The sequence below is a fragment of the Bos indicus x Bos taurus genome, chromosome 8 (genome assembly GCF_003369695.1).
Source record: "Bos indicus x Bos taurus breed Angus x Brahman F1 hybrid chromosome 8, Bos_hybrid_MaternalHap_v2.0, whole genome shotgun sequence".
Lineage (NCBI taxonomy): Eukaryota > Metazoa > Chordata > Mammalia > Artiodactyla > Bovidae > Bos > Bos indicus x Bos taurus.
Window position 1 is genome coordinate 99,702,166 of NC_040083.1, and position 17,297 is coordinate 99,719,462.

Below are 17,297 nucleotides of genomic sequence, written 5' to 3' on the forward strand. Positions count from 1 at the left end.
AGATCTGGGTGCTTGGTGTGCTCACTGCTATTAGATAGGCACTGCTCCCAGGCACTCTCAATGGTCAGAAGTCTATCTGTTGATATATCAGTTAATTGATCTGTCTACCTACCTACCTATCTTACCTACCTATCTACCTACCTACTGAAAACCATGACCTCACCCTGATACCTGTAATTTTAATCTAATACCACATGGTTCATCTTCTCTCTTTGCAGATTTGTAACCTTCTCCTTGGCAACAAGATACCTGGTTCCTATTATTCTTCATTTATCTATTATTTGATCAGTTCCCCCCTGTGGAACCAATCCACTGTTTTCCTCACCAAACATCGACTCCAGAATCACTTTTTAGGTAGACACTGCTGTCCCCTGCGCGTTCCTCACCCATCTTGGACCCCAACACCCTATATTGGGTCACCCGTCTCCCTGCCCACCTTGCTCTGGCTCCCACACACCACTCTGGGCCACTGTGGCTCCTCCCCCGCTCCTTGCAGAAACCTGTCTCAATCAGCCCCACCTAATGGCTTTTGGACTAAATTGTTCAGGAAGGAAAGGGGAGGGAGCAGGAAGAGGAATAGCATGGTGACTCTCCTGATATGTTTCTTAATTCCTTCAAGTTACGGGGTAATAGGCAACTGAGTGAGTGAGTGAGGCACAGAAGACTTTCAGGGGAGGTTTTTTGGTCTCTGCTTAATGGTGACTTGCTGGCTTTCCCTAAAGGTCCTTACTTGTCAAGTTCACTTCAAATTCTTGTGGGCTGGCTTGGCACAGAAATGCAGTTGGGCATTCTATATGGTATTCTGGAAAAAGGTTTGGTACCACTGAATTCAGCCCAGTCTGGGGAGCCTACCATCACAAGGGTGTGATTGTAAAGGACCTCCATAAGAGCCTGCAGTCTCACTAATAGAGGAAGTCTTTGCAGGCACCTCAGCAACTTCTGCTCACATGGCAGGCAGATTCCATGGCTCTGATCAGTTACAGCTGTCCCACTTACCTAGGACCTTCTGTACATTGCATATGCTCAGTGGTATTTTCAATTTTCTCCTCTCCACCTCTTAACTGAACCCCTTACCATATTGCTTCCATATTTTTCTAGCACACAAACAAAAATTAAGATATTTCAACACTTTCCTGACCTGCTGTGGTTTGTCAGGCTTCCCGCCAGACTTTTAAACAAGACAGAATCCTAAGGTATGCCCCCTGCAGCCCCATGTTGATTTCTTTATACTTCCGCCTATGCTAATGTTAATCTCCTCCCTCCATATTCCATCCCCACAGGGTTGATTCCTGCTCCTTACCATTAGTAAAATGGTAATTCATCCCTGCAAGCTTGCTTGGGTCTGTGTGTCACACTGAGCACAGTCATGATAATGACCTGTTTTGCAGCTCATTTCTTCATGTTTATCTCTAGAGCCCTGAAAGTAGATGGCAGGACTTCCCCAGAATTACAACATGGACTGAAAGAAACGCAATGCAAAAGGCAAAAAAAAAATGCAAAAGGCAATTTTTTTCTATCCATGCCTGGAAATGTTCAGATTATTGTTTGGCCAGCCAGCTTCTTAATTTGTGATCAGGAAGGAGGCTGACACATCACTCTGAGCCACCAAACTGGACCATTCATGGTGAGGATCAGAACTGTTGGTTCCAGTTTTGGTTTTGTGAATGGAGATGTTGCCGAGTCCCTACTCTACTACTCTATGTTTCATGCCATTAGAGGGGATTCAGCCAGTTCATTGCATGACTCATAGTGACAATTTGATACTAAGTGATGAAAAATACACTTTTTAACATCTATAGTAGAAATTAGGCTGGTGACATGTTGGAATCCTAAAATCTTAAGGCAAGTAAAATTCACTGAGAGCCAAAATGTGATAAGGAAAGAGAAGTGCTTTCCAAATATTTCCCCGGGTGTTGAAAAGATACTTGTTATTGCATTTGGTTCTCTTCCCTTTTGAGACTGGAGGATGATGGGATTCTGTTTTCAAAAGTATGTAGTCATTTTCAAAGACGAATTATTAGGAGAAATTTTATGGAAATTTAATCTCATTGGTTCTTATGTAATTTTTTTATTTAAAGCTTTTTTTCTTTTTTAATATGGACTATTTTTCAAGTCTTTTGAATTTGTTACAATATCATTTCTGTGTTGCGAGTCGGGGGTGGGTTGGCCATGAGGCCTATAGAATCTAGCTCCTCAACCAGAGATGGAGCTCCCACCCCCTGCATTGGAAGTCAAAGTCTTAACCACTGGACTTCTAGGAAAGTCCCTCTAATGTGATTTTTAAAGGAAGAAGAGTTTAAATAGAGTTTGTGTGGCATTTGTTCATACAGAAATGAAAAAGGCAGATAAAGTCCCCACCATCAGGGAACTTAGTTCGGTAATAGAAGAAGCCAACAAAGATAACTGTTTCATCACAGAGGAGCGTGGAGACCTGTGTTAGCATGGGCCAGGAAGACCACCTTATGGGGAGGGTAACGAAAGTCTTCCTTTCTCTCGAAACTATCATCTAAGCTTTGAACTGAAGGCGTGGAAGTTTTGTTCAGGGAAAGGGAAAGGATGTTCCAGTCACAAGGAAGGGCCCTTAGAGAGGCCCCAAAGGAAGAGCACATTTGAGGTACTTAAATAAAGTTAGGGTGGGTTAAAGGAAGAGATATAAAACAAAACAAAAGAAAGTTGATTTGGAGCCAGACGGTGAAGAGCTATGTGAATCATGCTAAAGGTTTTAGATTTTACACTTTATCCTGTGGTCAGTGGTAAGCCAGGGAGGACTTTTCAAAGGGGTGATTATCTCCACACCGCTAAAGCTATCCTGCCTTCATCCGGGAATTGATGGATTTTAAAAGTCATTCCGCTCTCCCGAGTCTGTCCCACGGGCTTCTTTTCTACGTAGGTCTAAAGGCCTGCCACCATTTTGACGAGTGCCCTGGGTTATAATAGAAGCTATGCTCCCAAGATGTGGGATGGTACTTAGAGAATAAAGGAAGCTCTTCAGCAGGTACTCAACCTCCACACTGCCGTAAAACACCCTTGAGGAATGAGTTTGGGAGGGAAACCCAAACATTGTACTCAAGTTACAATCTAGACCTTTTCAAAATGTCTTTTCATAGGAAGGGTGTCAACGGACAGTTCTCTCTTTAGCGCTGTGTCTATTATTAGATATCCTGATTACACTTCCCAGTTCTTGGCAGGCCAGAGAAACCCAGTTAGTTAGGTGATGATTAGCATAGTTTTTTGAACTAGTTTGCATTTTCATGCCAGGTGTTGAATTGATTTACCAAGTCAGACAGTTTGCCCAGTAGGACATTCTGGATAGCGGTCAAGGCAAAGATATGAATATTGAGTCCCATAACTTGTCTGTTGAGGTCTTTTAATATGTGGAAAGATGTAATAGTTATACACCTTATAAAAATAAAATTTCCAAGGGTATTTTTTTACTTCTGTGGTCAGTTTGAATTAAGATTGCCTGTGTGATTATCATATTATTATAAAGTTTTTGGACTGGGTACTTTTCTTTTCCCTTCATTATCTTCCACTGTCACAAAGAAAATGTCCTAGGCGGAAAAAAGTATTTATATCAGCACAGTATTCAGACAGCAGAGCTTGGTGGCCTCGTTCCACGATAAACAGCTGGATTAGGTTGAGTCTCACTTGTTGCTGTTCAGTTGTGAAGTCATGTCTCTTTGACTACAGTGCTCCAGGCTTCCCTGTCCATCACTATCTCCTGGAGTTGCTCAAATTCACGTCCATTGGGTTGGTGATGCTATCTAACTGTCTCATCCTCTGCTGCCCTCTCTTCTCCTGCTCCCAATGTTTCCCAGCATGAGTCTTTTCCAATGAGTTGACTGTACACATCAGGTGGCCAGAGTATTGGAGCTTCAGCATCAGTCCTTCCACTGAATATTCAGGGTTGATTTCCTTTAGGATTGACTTCTTTGATCTCCTTGTATGAGTCTCACTTGAGATGCCCCCAGTCCTCCACAGAGTAGAAGACCTTGTGTGTGTGACTGATGGAAGTATTCCCCCGCCCAGGTCCAGCTAAGAGAGGGCTGTCCTTCAGGAGTGCCTAGGATTTCCCTGTCCTGCTGGCAAGTACAAATTGTGCCACTTCCAGGGGCCCAGCTGACTGTGTAAAGGTTCTTTTTTTGTTTTGTTTTACAATTTTGTTTATTTGACCATGCCACAAGGCATATGGGATCTTAACTCCCCAACCAGGGGTCAGTCCCATGTCTTCTGCAGTGGAAGTGCCTTAACCACTGGACTTCCAGGGAAGTCCTTGTGTAAGGTTCTAAAGCTAATGTGGTGTCCTACAGACAGTTATATCTACCAACATGTTCCCTGAACTTTCGCTGGTGACACAAGCCTAATCATGCTAGCTACAACTCAGCAAGACCTTAACGTTGAGTACTACTCTGATTCCTTCATACACAGTTTACTCCTTTTCATTTTCACATTTAGTCTCCCCAACAGCCCTCCAAGATAGAATCCAAATTATCCAAACTCTTGAGAGTATATTCCATATTTTTCCAAATATAGTCCACATTTTTCTTATGTTAGAAAGGCCATAAAGTGTATGTAGAAAAGCCATTCAATGCATGTAATAGTATTTAACATACCCAGTAAGGTCCAGGGCAACACCTGTCATCAAATTCGATTTCTGTTGTGAAACTTAGGAAGAGTTAGTTCTATTAAGTGGAATCAGTAAAGACCAAGAAGAAGCTCATGCTGGTTCACATCAGGTTTTGTTGCCAAAGAAGTTATGATAAAATTTTTTTGGGGGTGGGGTGGGGCCGGGGAGGGGGTTGGAATTGTCGCTTAAGAGATCATTAACCTGTGGTATTATTCCGTTTTCAGTAACAGAGCCCAGAGAGATTAGGCCAGTTGCCTGAGGTCACCCAGCTAGCAAGTGGAAAAGCCAGGTTCAAGCTCAGGCTTGTTTGACTTCAGAGGCCATAGTCTTTGTACACTTCTTGTCCTCTGCTGGACCTGCTCGTCCGCTTCTGAGGTCTATGAGGTGCATAGTAACAGTCCCTCTCTCCATTCAAGTTTCCCTCTACCCTCTCCCCGGTCTCAGGGCTAACCCCTGTTTTCTCTGGGTCCTCCTCCCTCTCCTTTTTGGAGCCATGATTGCTCTGGAGTCCTCTGCTCCCAGTGGTCTAGCTGGATGAATTTTCTTGCAGAGGCCATGAGACAGTGCTACCCTAGTGACCTAGGATGGTTCCTTTGTGCTTTCAGAACTTAATTCCAGTGCTTCAAATTACAGTAGGGAAAACTGCTGGTTCTGTCCCAAAATCTAAGCAGATGGCCTAGGGACTAACATCGTCCACGTCAGCCATCTAGCCTGGCTGCTCTTGTGAGTTCTTCCTGAATGTTTATGCCCAGGAGGAAACTCGGTCATTCACTCCAGAGAGAGGCTCATTGTCTGAAAGGAACAGGCACTCAAGCAAGGAATCTGTTTCTTAATCTGAGGATGAGGGGGAAAACGTGTTCACTCCATTGCCCGAACACTTCTGGCAAAGTGGGGCCAGAGCTGACCAAATTCATTTACTAGTGTTTGTTGAACACCATGTCTGCTCTCTGCTTTTGTTCTCTTTTGCTCTTTAAGATAAGATAGTTCCTTCTGCCTTGAACCAGAAACTCCTTGTATTTTTTGTATCTGAACCCAGCAAATAGGTTCATTAAAAAAAAAAAAAATGCATGCCATTTGGGAAGGAATTGGTAAGAAAGTTTAGATCAAAATAGTTTGGCAAGGGATGAAGGTATGTGGTGAAATCAGGACTTCTCAAGTTACAGAATTCAGAGTTCTTTTTGGACATTGCCTTCAGTGGTTTAAAAAGGCCACTGCCATGGTTAAACCCATCAGCCTCACTTCTGAGAAGACACAGACTCTGGTCTTTGTTCTGTGACAAGCCTATGATCATGTATTCTGGATTATAGAACTTTGGAAAAGAGCAACACTTCCCAGCACTCCCTTCTGCAGCAGGTTCTGCTGTCACCGCTGATTGTGCTGGGTCTTCTGGTATACCCAGGCTTGTCTGGGTTGTCACCTGCCTTGCTGGGGACACCACGTGGTGCTCCTTTTCCTGAGTCTGGCTACTCTGTGCTCCAAGTTAGGAGAGCTGCTTCCAAAGATTCAGACTCAGTCACATGCAAATCAGTATGCAGTCATGAGCTGAGAATGAAGAGATGAATCAAAGGACCTAATTCTTGTAAAACTCCTGCTCTAATTAATGCCTCATCAGAAATGTGAGCTAGATTTCATCTAAGCCAGGCCTGGGAGCAAGATAGCCGTCATGACAGTTGGCTTTTAGGGCAGGATATGACACTTTCGTACTAACTATGGCGACTTGCCATGTGCTTCCCTAGGGAGACTGGTATTTCAGATCCAGTTCATCTTTGTGAATAAACTACTTACTACTTACAGGGTGGAGGACCATGGACGGTCATGGGAAGTGTGTGCAGGACAGGCCATTAGAGCCCTGGGGAATACATCCATATCACCTGTAATGGTATTTTATTTCTCATGGCCTTGGTAAACATCCAAGGTTTCCCCAAAAGTTGTATGCGTCTGACATCACAGTGTTCTCAGTCCATCTTTTATTTCTCATTACTGAAATATAAATTCATACTAAAGATGGGCAAGGAGAATTATGGGCTTAAATGTGACAGTCATTTCTCTGGATTCATCTCTAAAGGTTAAATCCTGATTCCGCTTCTTGTTAGCTGTGTAACTTACTTACTTCACTTCTCTAAATCTCAGTTTCTTCACCAGTAAAATGGGAATAAAATAGCATCAGCCTCATCAATAAGTTCATAGAGTCAGTGCACAAAAGGCTTCCCTTTAGGGTTATTATTATTTTTGTTGTTATTGCAGTTTTTGTTATGTTTTAGGAAAAGACTTAGAAAACTTTTAGCAGAATTACTTAAGAGTTATTCAGTAGCTATTGGGAGCCTGACATAAATGGCACAGCTTGCTTTATAAAATTGCGTTCTAGTCCTGAGAAGTATTCATCGTTATTTCCTTAGATTTAGTTTCTCTCATAACATCTGAGTTCACAATTAGCTTTCAGTAGTCACCTGTGATTTCAGAAAACAAAGGCCATTATTAAGCATGTTGGGTGAGAATGAAATTACAAATCACTATGAAAATATTTTCTTTTAGGGGGTGGTTGTCTTCTTCATAGAGCCAGGCTCACCATGTTGGTAGAAATGTGTTTAACCAAAAGATCTTGGTCCAGGATTCACTACTTACCATGATTTTCATTCTTACTGGTTTAGTTAAATTTTTTTCTTTTTTTGGTCTTAAACTATATTTGCCCTGGAGATGCAAAACTCTTTCCTTCTCCAGTTTTCCTTTTCCAGCTCCGTTCAGAGAAATGACAACTCATCCCAACTCATCCCTCCTTACCCTGAAGTAGTAATATTTGGAAGTTTCTGAGACTTGTGTCAGCAGGTAGGGATATTTCTCATTTCTCATTTCTGAGCTAGACCTATAGTATGAAGATTCATATCATCGCATTGTCCCACTCCTGGGGCCTTCAAAGGAGGAGATGAAAGGAGCAAGGGTGTGTGGGTCACAGCTGGAACCGTACAAGCCAGTGGGATCCAACAAGCAGGATATTCCCTTGTACTGGGAGGAAATGGATTGCAAAACCTAAGTCTGGACTCCTTTCTTTCTGGTGATCTGCGAGTCATTTAGATGCTTGCAAGCACACCCCAAGGCTCCGTGAAGAAAGGAGATCATTGAAGGAGGCTTGGGCCAAGGCATGTTATTTGGTGGGCGTCTTTGTTCGGTTTGGTTTTTAAGTAAGAGTGGGTGATGGCTTTCTCTTTTCTTTTGAGAAATGTAGAAACAAAGGATCTTTGATTTTTAAGACATTAGACGCCATGTATATAGAATATGATACTCACCAGAAAGCTAATGTTTGACCGAAATAGTTTTCTAAACTTTAGGACTCCACCCTCTTGGCTTCATAGAAGTTAGTCCTGAAGTTAGTTCCTGAAGAGGGAGGGTGTGGGCCGTCAGGAAAGGCAGCGCCTGTGTACCCAGGACATGCAGCCTCCACTCCGGTTCCCTTGAGTGGGAGGAACTGTGGGGTTTTCTCTCTTCCCCCATCAGCACAGGGAAATCCATCTTGTTTGGAAAAGCCAGAAGCAAGTCAAGGTGTGGCTCACTCTCTCCGGACCAGAACGTGTCTTAACTATTTATAATAAACAGGAAACCCAAATTCATGGTTCCTGGTTTTTTCTTCCACCCATCGTGGGAGACAGCATTTATGAATTGGGAGTGAAATTCTGCTGCCCCCTCTGCTCCTCAGTCTGCCTCCCATGTCACGCAGACAAGACCAGTGCTTCTCTGAGGCCTCCAGGAGGGGTTAGCCCAGGGGTTCCCTGGGCCTGTGCTGGCTGGTGAGACACAAGAAAGTCTGGATCTGCCTAGTCCATGAAGTTTAAAGCCTCAACTTTATCTGCTCTTCTTAGCATGAGTAGTAATACCTAAAGGAAAAAAATTCTGGCTTGTTGTATAATTTAAAATTAATTCATGCTTATTGCAGAAAAAAATGTAGAGAACAAAGGATAAAGGTAAAAGTGATTTGTAATCCTGACCACTACATGTCTAATTATTCTCATGCACTTACGTGCATGGAAGATAACATTAGGTCTCTATGTGTATTAGTCTACTATTGCTGTAGCAAATCACAAATATAGTGACTTAACAGGGCTTCCCAGGTAGCACTAGTGGTAAAGAATCCACCCGCCAGTGCTGGAGATGCAAGAGATGGTTTTCAATCCCTGGGTCTGGAAGATGCCCTGGAGTAGGAAATAGCAACTTGCTGCAGTATTCTTGCCTGGAAAATTCCATGATCAGAGGAGCTTGGCAGGCTACTGTCCATGGGGCCACAGAGAGTCAGACATGACTGAGCACAGCACATGGTGACTTAACACACATTTACTATCTCATAGTTCTCGAGGCCAGAAATCTGAAATGTGTCAGCTGTGGACTGAATTTTGCCCCCCTCAAGTTGTGAGGGCCTAAACCCTGATGTGATGGTAGTTGGAGACAGGACTCTTGTGAATAATTAGAGTTAGATGAGGTCATGAGGGTGAGGCCACTCATGATGGTATTAGTGCCCTTATGCAGAAAGACCAGAGAGCCCCTTCTCTCGCTGAGATGTGTGGTCACGGCAGGGAGGTTAGCCATCTGCACGATAGGAGGGATACTGTCACTAGAACCTGAGCATGCCGGCACCTGTGCTGATCTCACACTTGCAGCCTCCAGAAGGATGAGAAAATCATTTCTGCTGTTAAAGCCACAGAATCGGTGGTATTTGACTTTAGCATTTCAAACAGATTAAAATATAGTCATTCTGGGGTACAGTCAAGATGTTGGTGGAGCTGTGTTCCTTCCAGAGGCTCTTAGGGAGGACCATTTCCCTCCCTTTTCCAGTTCTGCAGGCTGCCTGCATTCCTTGGCTTGTGACCTCTTCCTTCATCTTCAAAGTTAACCGCATAGCATCTTCAGATCCCTCTCTCTGATCCTCCTCCATCTCTTTTATGAGGACCCTTGTGATTACATTTCACCAAACAGGATAATCTAGAATAGTCTTCCATCTCAAAGTCCTTAACTTAATCACACCTTCAAAGTCCTTTTGCCATGTAAAGAAGTATATTCACAAGTTTGGGAAATCAGGGCTTGGGTATGCTTGTGGAAGCCTTTATTCTGCCCACGATAGACTGTTCATCTTACCCTGATTTAGCTTTTACTGTGTGTCATGTGTGCACTTTTTTTTTTAACTTTTACACAGTTAATAAGTAATGAGCTAGGATTTAAACCAGGCAGTCGAGCTCTAGAGCCTGCACACTTCAGCCCCTGCAATATTTCTGCTTTTGCAATCTGCTTTTTCTCTTAATGTATTTTGAGTATCTTCCATGACTGTAACTATTCCTTTAAATTTGAGAGACTAAAACATGATTTATTATGGCTACATAATACACCAACATCTGAATAAGCCATAACTAATTTAACCCTTGTCCCATAGTCAGATGCTTTTGTTGTTCCACATATGTAATTATAAACAAAGAAACAGTAATAAAAGTTCTTATACATAAGCTTTGTGCCTATACTTAATTATTAGCTGAACCTGTGCCTACAATTGGTGGTTAATGGTTAACTAGTATAGAATGGTAATTTCCCAAACTTGAGATGTTAATAGGGTTTCTATGAAATGAGGTTCTGTAATTAAATAAATTTGAGAAGTGCTGTACACCCATCCTTAAACTAGAGATTCACAATCATATTAGCACTAAAACTTCGGAGAAGTCCTCTGGTAAAGAAAAGCTATCTTGTTTTATTTAAAACTTTCTTTAGTCGAGTATGTCTCAAATTTATTTGACCAATGTCTTTTTGACTGTTTGCAGCATTGAGTACTATCTTACAAAGCTAAGGTAATAGGACATGATTTTAGAAACACAGCTTTGGCATCATCCTGCCAAGTGAAGCTGCTTATCCTCAAACACCTTTAAATGCTTAAATCTAAAATCACTCTAGACGGAATAGTTTGGACAAAATCACGTGTAGGACATAAACTTGAGAACATTTTCTACCCTCCACTCCGAATTGCAATCTAGCTTTGTTCTTTTGGTTCCTATGTCAGTCGTGAAACTCACATCACCCCTGCTCTGTAAATGTCAGGTAGCAGCTCTTGGCCAAGACCAACACAGGTCTGCCCTGAGGTCTACATGACACCCCAGGGATGCCAGCTGGCTCCTTTAAGGGAAATGTTTTGTAGAGTATTCTGCCCAGGTACAAAACTAGATAACAGGATGTTTATCATTGAAATAGAGGACACTTCCAGCTACTGTCAGCTGTTCAGTCCTTCCCAGCTGAACAGACTGAGAACCAGTTTTGGTGAGACAAGTGGAGATGGAACCTGAGGGTAGCGGAATCTGGGTTCATGCCAGCAAACACCAGAGATAACCATCACTGTTTGAAGATCCTGATGAATTGTGTCCTAAGGGCCAGGGAATTTCAAGAGGCCCCCCAGGGCTGTAGACAGGATGAGAGAGACCTCTCGGGCCTGTACCGCAAATTACTTGCATCACTTGCTTACTTGTTTGTGTCATGAGGCCCAAATGGTGGTGTCTGCAGTGTCTACTGCTGGGGGATGAGCATGAGACATTTTTCACCATCCTGATCAAGGGGAAAAGGGACTTTCCTGGTGGCTCAGTGGTAATCTCCTGCCAGTGCAGGAGGCATGGGTTCGATCCCTGGTCTGGGAAGATCCCCTGAAGGAAATGGCAACCCATTGTAGTATTGTTGCCTGGAGAACCCTATGAACAGAGGAGCCTGGTTTACTACAGTCCATGGGGTCCCAGAGAGTCGGACATGACTTAGCAACTGAACGACAACAAATCAAGGGGAAAACTTGATTGAGCTGCAAACTAGGTTTTTGATGACCTGTGTGATTCCTAAGATGGGGTGAGAATTCCAGGCTTAGTTGGAACCATACTGGAGGCAGGGTGGTTAGAGATCACAGCAGAGAAGCCCCAGCAAGCTGACTTCCCCTGATATCAACCAGACCAGAGGTCTGGGGGTGGGGTGCAGTGTCTCCTTTCTCTGGGGATCTGTGACTGCTTCTCCTGAGGCTCAAACGTAAGCCTGGTTATCTGAAACCTGTTGTCTCCCAGGCGTCCCCGCCACCTTCTCTGGAAGCTGCCACTGCAGACCTGCTAAGGCAGTCTTTGGTTCCTATTACCCATGTGACCTCTAGTGGTCGTAACTGGTAAAACTGGCTTCAGGGATGGATTTGCTGGAGTACTAAGAAATAAACCGGGGAAGGCAATGGCACCCCACTCCAGTACTCTTGCCTGGAAAGTCCCATGGACGGAGGAGCAGGAAATGGCTTTAATGTTTAATAGCTGACCACTTCTCTGTAGTAACTTTTCACCTTCTGTTATTCTCTTTCAGCACACACCCAATTACATAGTTTAGCAACAGTTGACACAATTTGGATTCCAGACCTAACCTTGACTGTTGCTAGCTAATATAATTTGGACTGATGTTAAGCATCTGAGCCTCCAGGGTCTAAACTGTTCAGAGATGTCATGACATCCCCCCTGATTACTACATCCCAGGGTTGTTTTAAGGGTCAAATGACATGAAGAAACCTATCATTGAAATGCTGTATAAATGTGTTTGCTGTTACTCCAAAGCTGTTCGTGTCTATGGTTCTGTAGACCACAATCGTTTTATTTCATGTGCTTTGGTGAAGACATTTAAACTCTTTGCTCAGATTCTGTATTGGGAATTCTGTCCCAGTCCACAAGTTATTTAATTAGTGGCTGCTATGTGTATTTCAGTGGACTTACTGGTTCATTCAACAGCCATGAACTTCTGCCTGTGCCAGATGCCACAGTTGGTGCTGGGATCCTGCAGTGACCAGGGCAGACAAGGTCCTGCCCTAGAGAGTGTATATTCAGATGAGTGAGGGGAGTTCTTAGCCTCAGACTGAGCTGATTCCTGTCTTCAGGTGACTTTATAGCTTAACTGAGAAGAAGAGTTTAAACAACCAGATATGACACAAGTCAAGGTGTGAAAAAGGCTTTACAGAAGTATAAACAAAGTGTTATGAGTCAGGGGTCCTACTGTGGAATGTGTGAAGGGGTGAAGTTTGAGGCAGTGAATACAGACTGTCTTTCTAGGAGTTTAGTACTGGAGGAATGGCTAGTAGGAGATGATTGGGACCTCTTGAGAGGTCAGTTGGAAAGTGACCAACCTGATCTTTTGGTATCTGTTTCTAGTTTTAAAAGAGTTGCCAAATTTTTATGCAGAATTTCCTAGAAAATTGCTCATTCTTACTCCATAGACATAATTATTCTTTGAGATTCCAAATAAATAATGACTAGACTCACTGGATGCTTACTGTTCTAAAGATTAACTTTATAAATATTAATTTGGTTCTTGTACCAACTGTATGAGGTAGGTACTTCTATCAACGTGCCAGTTTTATAGATTAGGAAACTGAGATAGAAAAACTTAAAAAAACGAAACAAGTAACTTGCCCAAGGGTATTTTGCTGCTAAGTAATGAATTCAAACCCAAGCACACTGGCTCTAGAACTGCGTGCTGGCCACTGGGCTGTATTATTTCTCAAAGCTTCATTATAAAAGTCAATCAAAATTTTTAGAAATACATACTAAGTATTCCAGAATTATATTGCCTGAGGTCTGAGATTGCTTCAAATATTTTCGTACAGAGTGGTGGGAGGAAGACAGGTAGATAGCATAGATGAAACAGGAGTGGTAAAATCTTGATAATGTTAATATAATTGATAAGTCCATTGGCATCATGATAGCATTTCCTAATTTTCATAATAAAAAATAGAAACCATTTCCAGAGGATTTCAAGACCTTCAAATATTTGTACCCTTACTTAATATCAAAAGACTTTTTACCAATGATCTGGGTAATTGAGATCAAAGCAATGAGTTTCATTAAGTTACTAATGTAACGGTGCCAATGTATTAAAAATTAAAAATTTCCTACATAATTGCCAGATGGGCTGGTCATATACTTTTTTTTAAAACCAGTAAAGGTTGATCTTCTTGCCAAATATATTTGATAGAATAGCAAAATGTTTGAGTTAGAGTAGACTTCTAAGACAGCGTCTCCCCGTATTCTCATTTCCTTGCTGCTGCTGCTAAGTCGCTTCAGTCGTGTCCGACTCTATGCGACCCCATAGAGGGCAGCCCACCAGGCTCCCCTGTCCCTGGGATTCTCCAGGCAAGAACACTGGAGTGGGTTGCCGTTTCCTTCTCCAATGCATGAAAGTGAAAAGTGAAAGTGAAGTCGCTCAGTTGTGTCTGACTCTTGGTGACCCCATGGACTGCAGCCTACCAGGCTCCTCCGTCCGTGGGATTTTCCAGGCAAGCTAGGGAAGTTGAAACTTGGAGAACCTAAGTGATCAATCCAAGATTAAAGTGGGAACATAACATGGTTGTCTACAGCCAACCTCATGGCTGGTTCATGAGAGAGCAGAAATTAAAACCCAAGCTTCCTGAACTCTGAGGGGCTTCCCACCTCCCATCAAAGGAGCGCTGCCTGGTAAAGTCTTATAGCCACCCACATAGAGATGCAGACCCCAGGCTTCACTTGTGATTCTGGCTGGCTACATCAGGCAGTCTGGGGAGTAAGGCAAAGAAAGATGACCTGCCTTCATCCTGGGTCTGCAGGAGGGGGGTCACGTGGGTCTTGAACCTCCCCTGGTCGTTTCCAAACTTTTGTGCTTTAATAGCCCCGTATATTTTGTGTGTTTTCTCTACATTCCTTGTTTACAGTCCCTATGTCTCCCACAAGGGGCATAGTTGAAAACATCATGACTGTTGAACCTGAAGCTACTTCTCAGAGGTGCATTTGGGGCTCTGGCAATAAAACCCACTCCTACCTGGGCCAGAAGTCAGGGCCAGGCTTTTCCAGAGAGGGTGGGATGCAGGCAGTCGTGGCTGCAGTGCCTGACATCACCACACCACTGCGACTGAGGACCTGATCTCATCCTGAGAATTCCTGTTTGGCATCTCAAAAGCTGGAACCTCACCTTTCCCAAGTCTGTCACACCCCTTTCCTACAACATTGAACCTGCGGTTGTTGGCATTCATTCCTTAAGACCTGGGAACTCAAACCTAAATGCTTTCAGGACCATGGCAGGTAAGGTAAAAAAGTGAAGCTGGCTGATCGATGTAAGACCAGGAAGAACAGGCTTAGTTCTCACTCAGGGGTTTTACAACCCCTGCTGTCCATACGAAAAACGCGGGCTAGTCATCTGACCATCGGTGACCTCTGATGAGAAAGAGCCTGGGAAGGAAACCAGGAGACCTGGATACCATCGCCAGCCTCCTGGTGACTCAGCAGAGCCTTCCCTTTGCAGAGCCTCAGTTTTCCTTATCTGTAAGAAATGGGCCTTTAAGATTCAAATAGAATACATGTCCCCAAAACAACCAGAGCCAATGTCTGTCTATGTGTCTGTCTGTCTGTCATATTTGCGAAATGCTTGACAGGTCTCTTTGGTCTAACTGACTTTAGAACCAGTTTCCTTGAGGTCTTTGTTGGATGCATTTGTGACATTAATCCTTAAGCACTTGGATCCTTGTAATAAAATGACCTGCACTTAACCATCATTCTGGTACCATGCTCTATGTCACAGGTTGCTTTTTTGCCAGTGTTCTCTTCTTTCCGAAAGCTGTCGTGAGCAGACAAGCTTATTAGAAAGGGTGTTATCTTCGTGTTGTTTGTTTCAGGGAAAATAGAGAAAGTCAGACCTCCTCCATCCCCCACACCTGAAGGTCCCAGCTTGCAGCCTGACTTAGCCCCCGAAGAGGCCGCCGGATCGCAGCGGCCCAAGAATCTGATGCAGACCCTCATGGAAGACTATGAGACACACAAATCTAAAAGGCGCGAGAGAATGGATGATAGTAGTGTAAGTTTCTCCTCTTTCCTCTTTCCTGCATCCAAGGGTGAACGTCGGCCTGGTGTATGGTACTTTGGATCAGGCTCTGATGTGTGTGCGGCTCTCTGGCCAGCATCATGGGACCAGCACCAATTTTCAAATGTGTGGTTTTAACATGCCTGGAGTTGGGTTGGGGTTTGTCTTGTTTCTCAAAAACATTGATCATGCAAAGAGTGGGTCTTTTTACTGCCAAGTTTTGGTCTGAATCTACTGGCACAGCTTGTACATGAGATATGGGATGTGTAGAAAGATACCACGCAGGGGGAACACAGAAAGAAGGACGTAAGCTCTCTGAAATCACCCACAGACACCAGGGAGCTGACCGCAGCCATTGCTCGCCTGCTCTGTATAGATGTTATTTCTCTAGGCAGGAGTCCCCAACCTCTGGGATCTAATGACTGATGATGATCTGAGATGGAGTTGATGTAATAATAATAATAATAGAAATAAAGTGCACAATAAATGTAATGCACTTGGATCATCCTAAAACCATCCCCCCATCCCGACCCTGGTCCATGGAAAAATTGTCTTCTGTGAAGCTAGTTCCTGGTACCAAAAAGGTCAGGGATCGCTGCAGAGACCTATGATGAGGCTGATCCTTCAGTGTCAGCTCCAGGCAGTCCTTGTAAGTGGTACCCAGTGCTCGGAAGGCTCAGTATGTTTCAGCTGCTACCAAGCCCATGTGTACAGTGTGTCAGGAAAGAGCCTTTTAAAATGACAGTAAAAACCGCACGGCTACCCTGCTACCCTCAGCTCCAAGAACTTTGCATGTGACGTGCCCATCAGCCGCGAAGAAAGTCGTCTGCTCTGTGGTTTCTTTCTCTAGTAAGAGACTTCAGAGCCCTTGTGCCCCACAGCCTGCACAGCCAGGAGCCTGGGGATCAGCCTCAGGGGTCCATGTCAACCTCGGAGTCTGCTGGCTTCTGTCTCTTAGCATTTATTGAGGTAACCACCTCCTCCCCTGAAATAGCTCAGGTCGGTTGAGGATATGCCCCAGTTGACCCAGGACAGTCCTGGTTTCTGCCTCTTATCCTCGTGTAATTATTAATAGCATCTCCTTTCCCTCTTAAAAGTGCCCCAGTTTGGATGATAAATTCTCTGCTCACCTTAAACTTGAACACGACGGGGCTCACAGTAGGAGTTCCATGCTGATTAACTGCCTTTCATATTCTAGTTGGCTGAGTGAAAGGATACTGAACATTTTAGTGGTAAAGAAAGTGAATGTGCCTGTGGCAGCCGAATGACCCACTTGGTGTCTCTCAGCCTCTTACCTGGGCTTGTACCTCAGTTGCTTGGAAAGCTAACCCAGCTCCTCTGGTGGGCTGGAGTATTTCTGGGCTGTTCCCTGTATTGTACAGTGGGATGGGCCTGGCCCTTGATGGCTGCTGCTGAGGTTTCCACCACTGGGGCTCCTTCTCTGAGCCTGTAAGACCCTTTCTGCCCTTCTTTGAGCCTTTCTTAAAATTATGGAGTTAACCTTTAGGTATTTTCTGGAGCCTGTGACCATCTTGAAGCTTGGGGCTGTATGTACGATTTCACACTGTATATCGGCAACCTTGGTGGAAGTTGGCTGGGATGTGGGGATACGGAGGAACTAATGGATTACTTTGCATGTGACCCAGACGAGTGATTTTGAAGCACCCCCTCTGTATCTCTTGTGCATGCCTTTTGTGTTGAAGGGCAGGTGTCAGGGGAAAACGCCATACCTGGAAGTAAAGAGCCTGCTCGCACTCATGTCATAGGCAGAGATGAACAGACTCTGATACTTAGGCAGCCACCTGACGTATTCGACTCAGGT

The 17,297-nt window shown here is 43.9% G+C and overlaps 1 protein-coding gene across 9 annotated transcripts in view; it reads left to right on the forward strand.

Moving 5' to 3' along the window:
* The window catches only part of AKAP2 (A-kinase anchoring protein 2), a 515,799-nt gene that overhangs the window by 485,613 nt on the left and 12,889 nt on the right, over positions 1-17,297 (forward strand). For 8 of the 9 annotated variants that reach the window (XM_027550476.1, XM_027550477.1, XM_027550480.1 and 5 more), the window contains one exon: positions 15,291-15,469. The exons of the other annotated variant lie outside the window; for it this stretch is intronic. In XM_027550476.1, the coding sequence (XP_027406277.1) occupies positions 15,291-15,469 (179 nt within the window). The remainder of the gene's footprint in view (positions 1-15,290; positions 15,470-17,297) is intronic. 9 annotated transcript variants of the gene reach the window in all.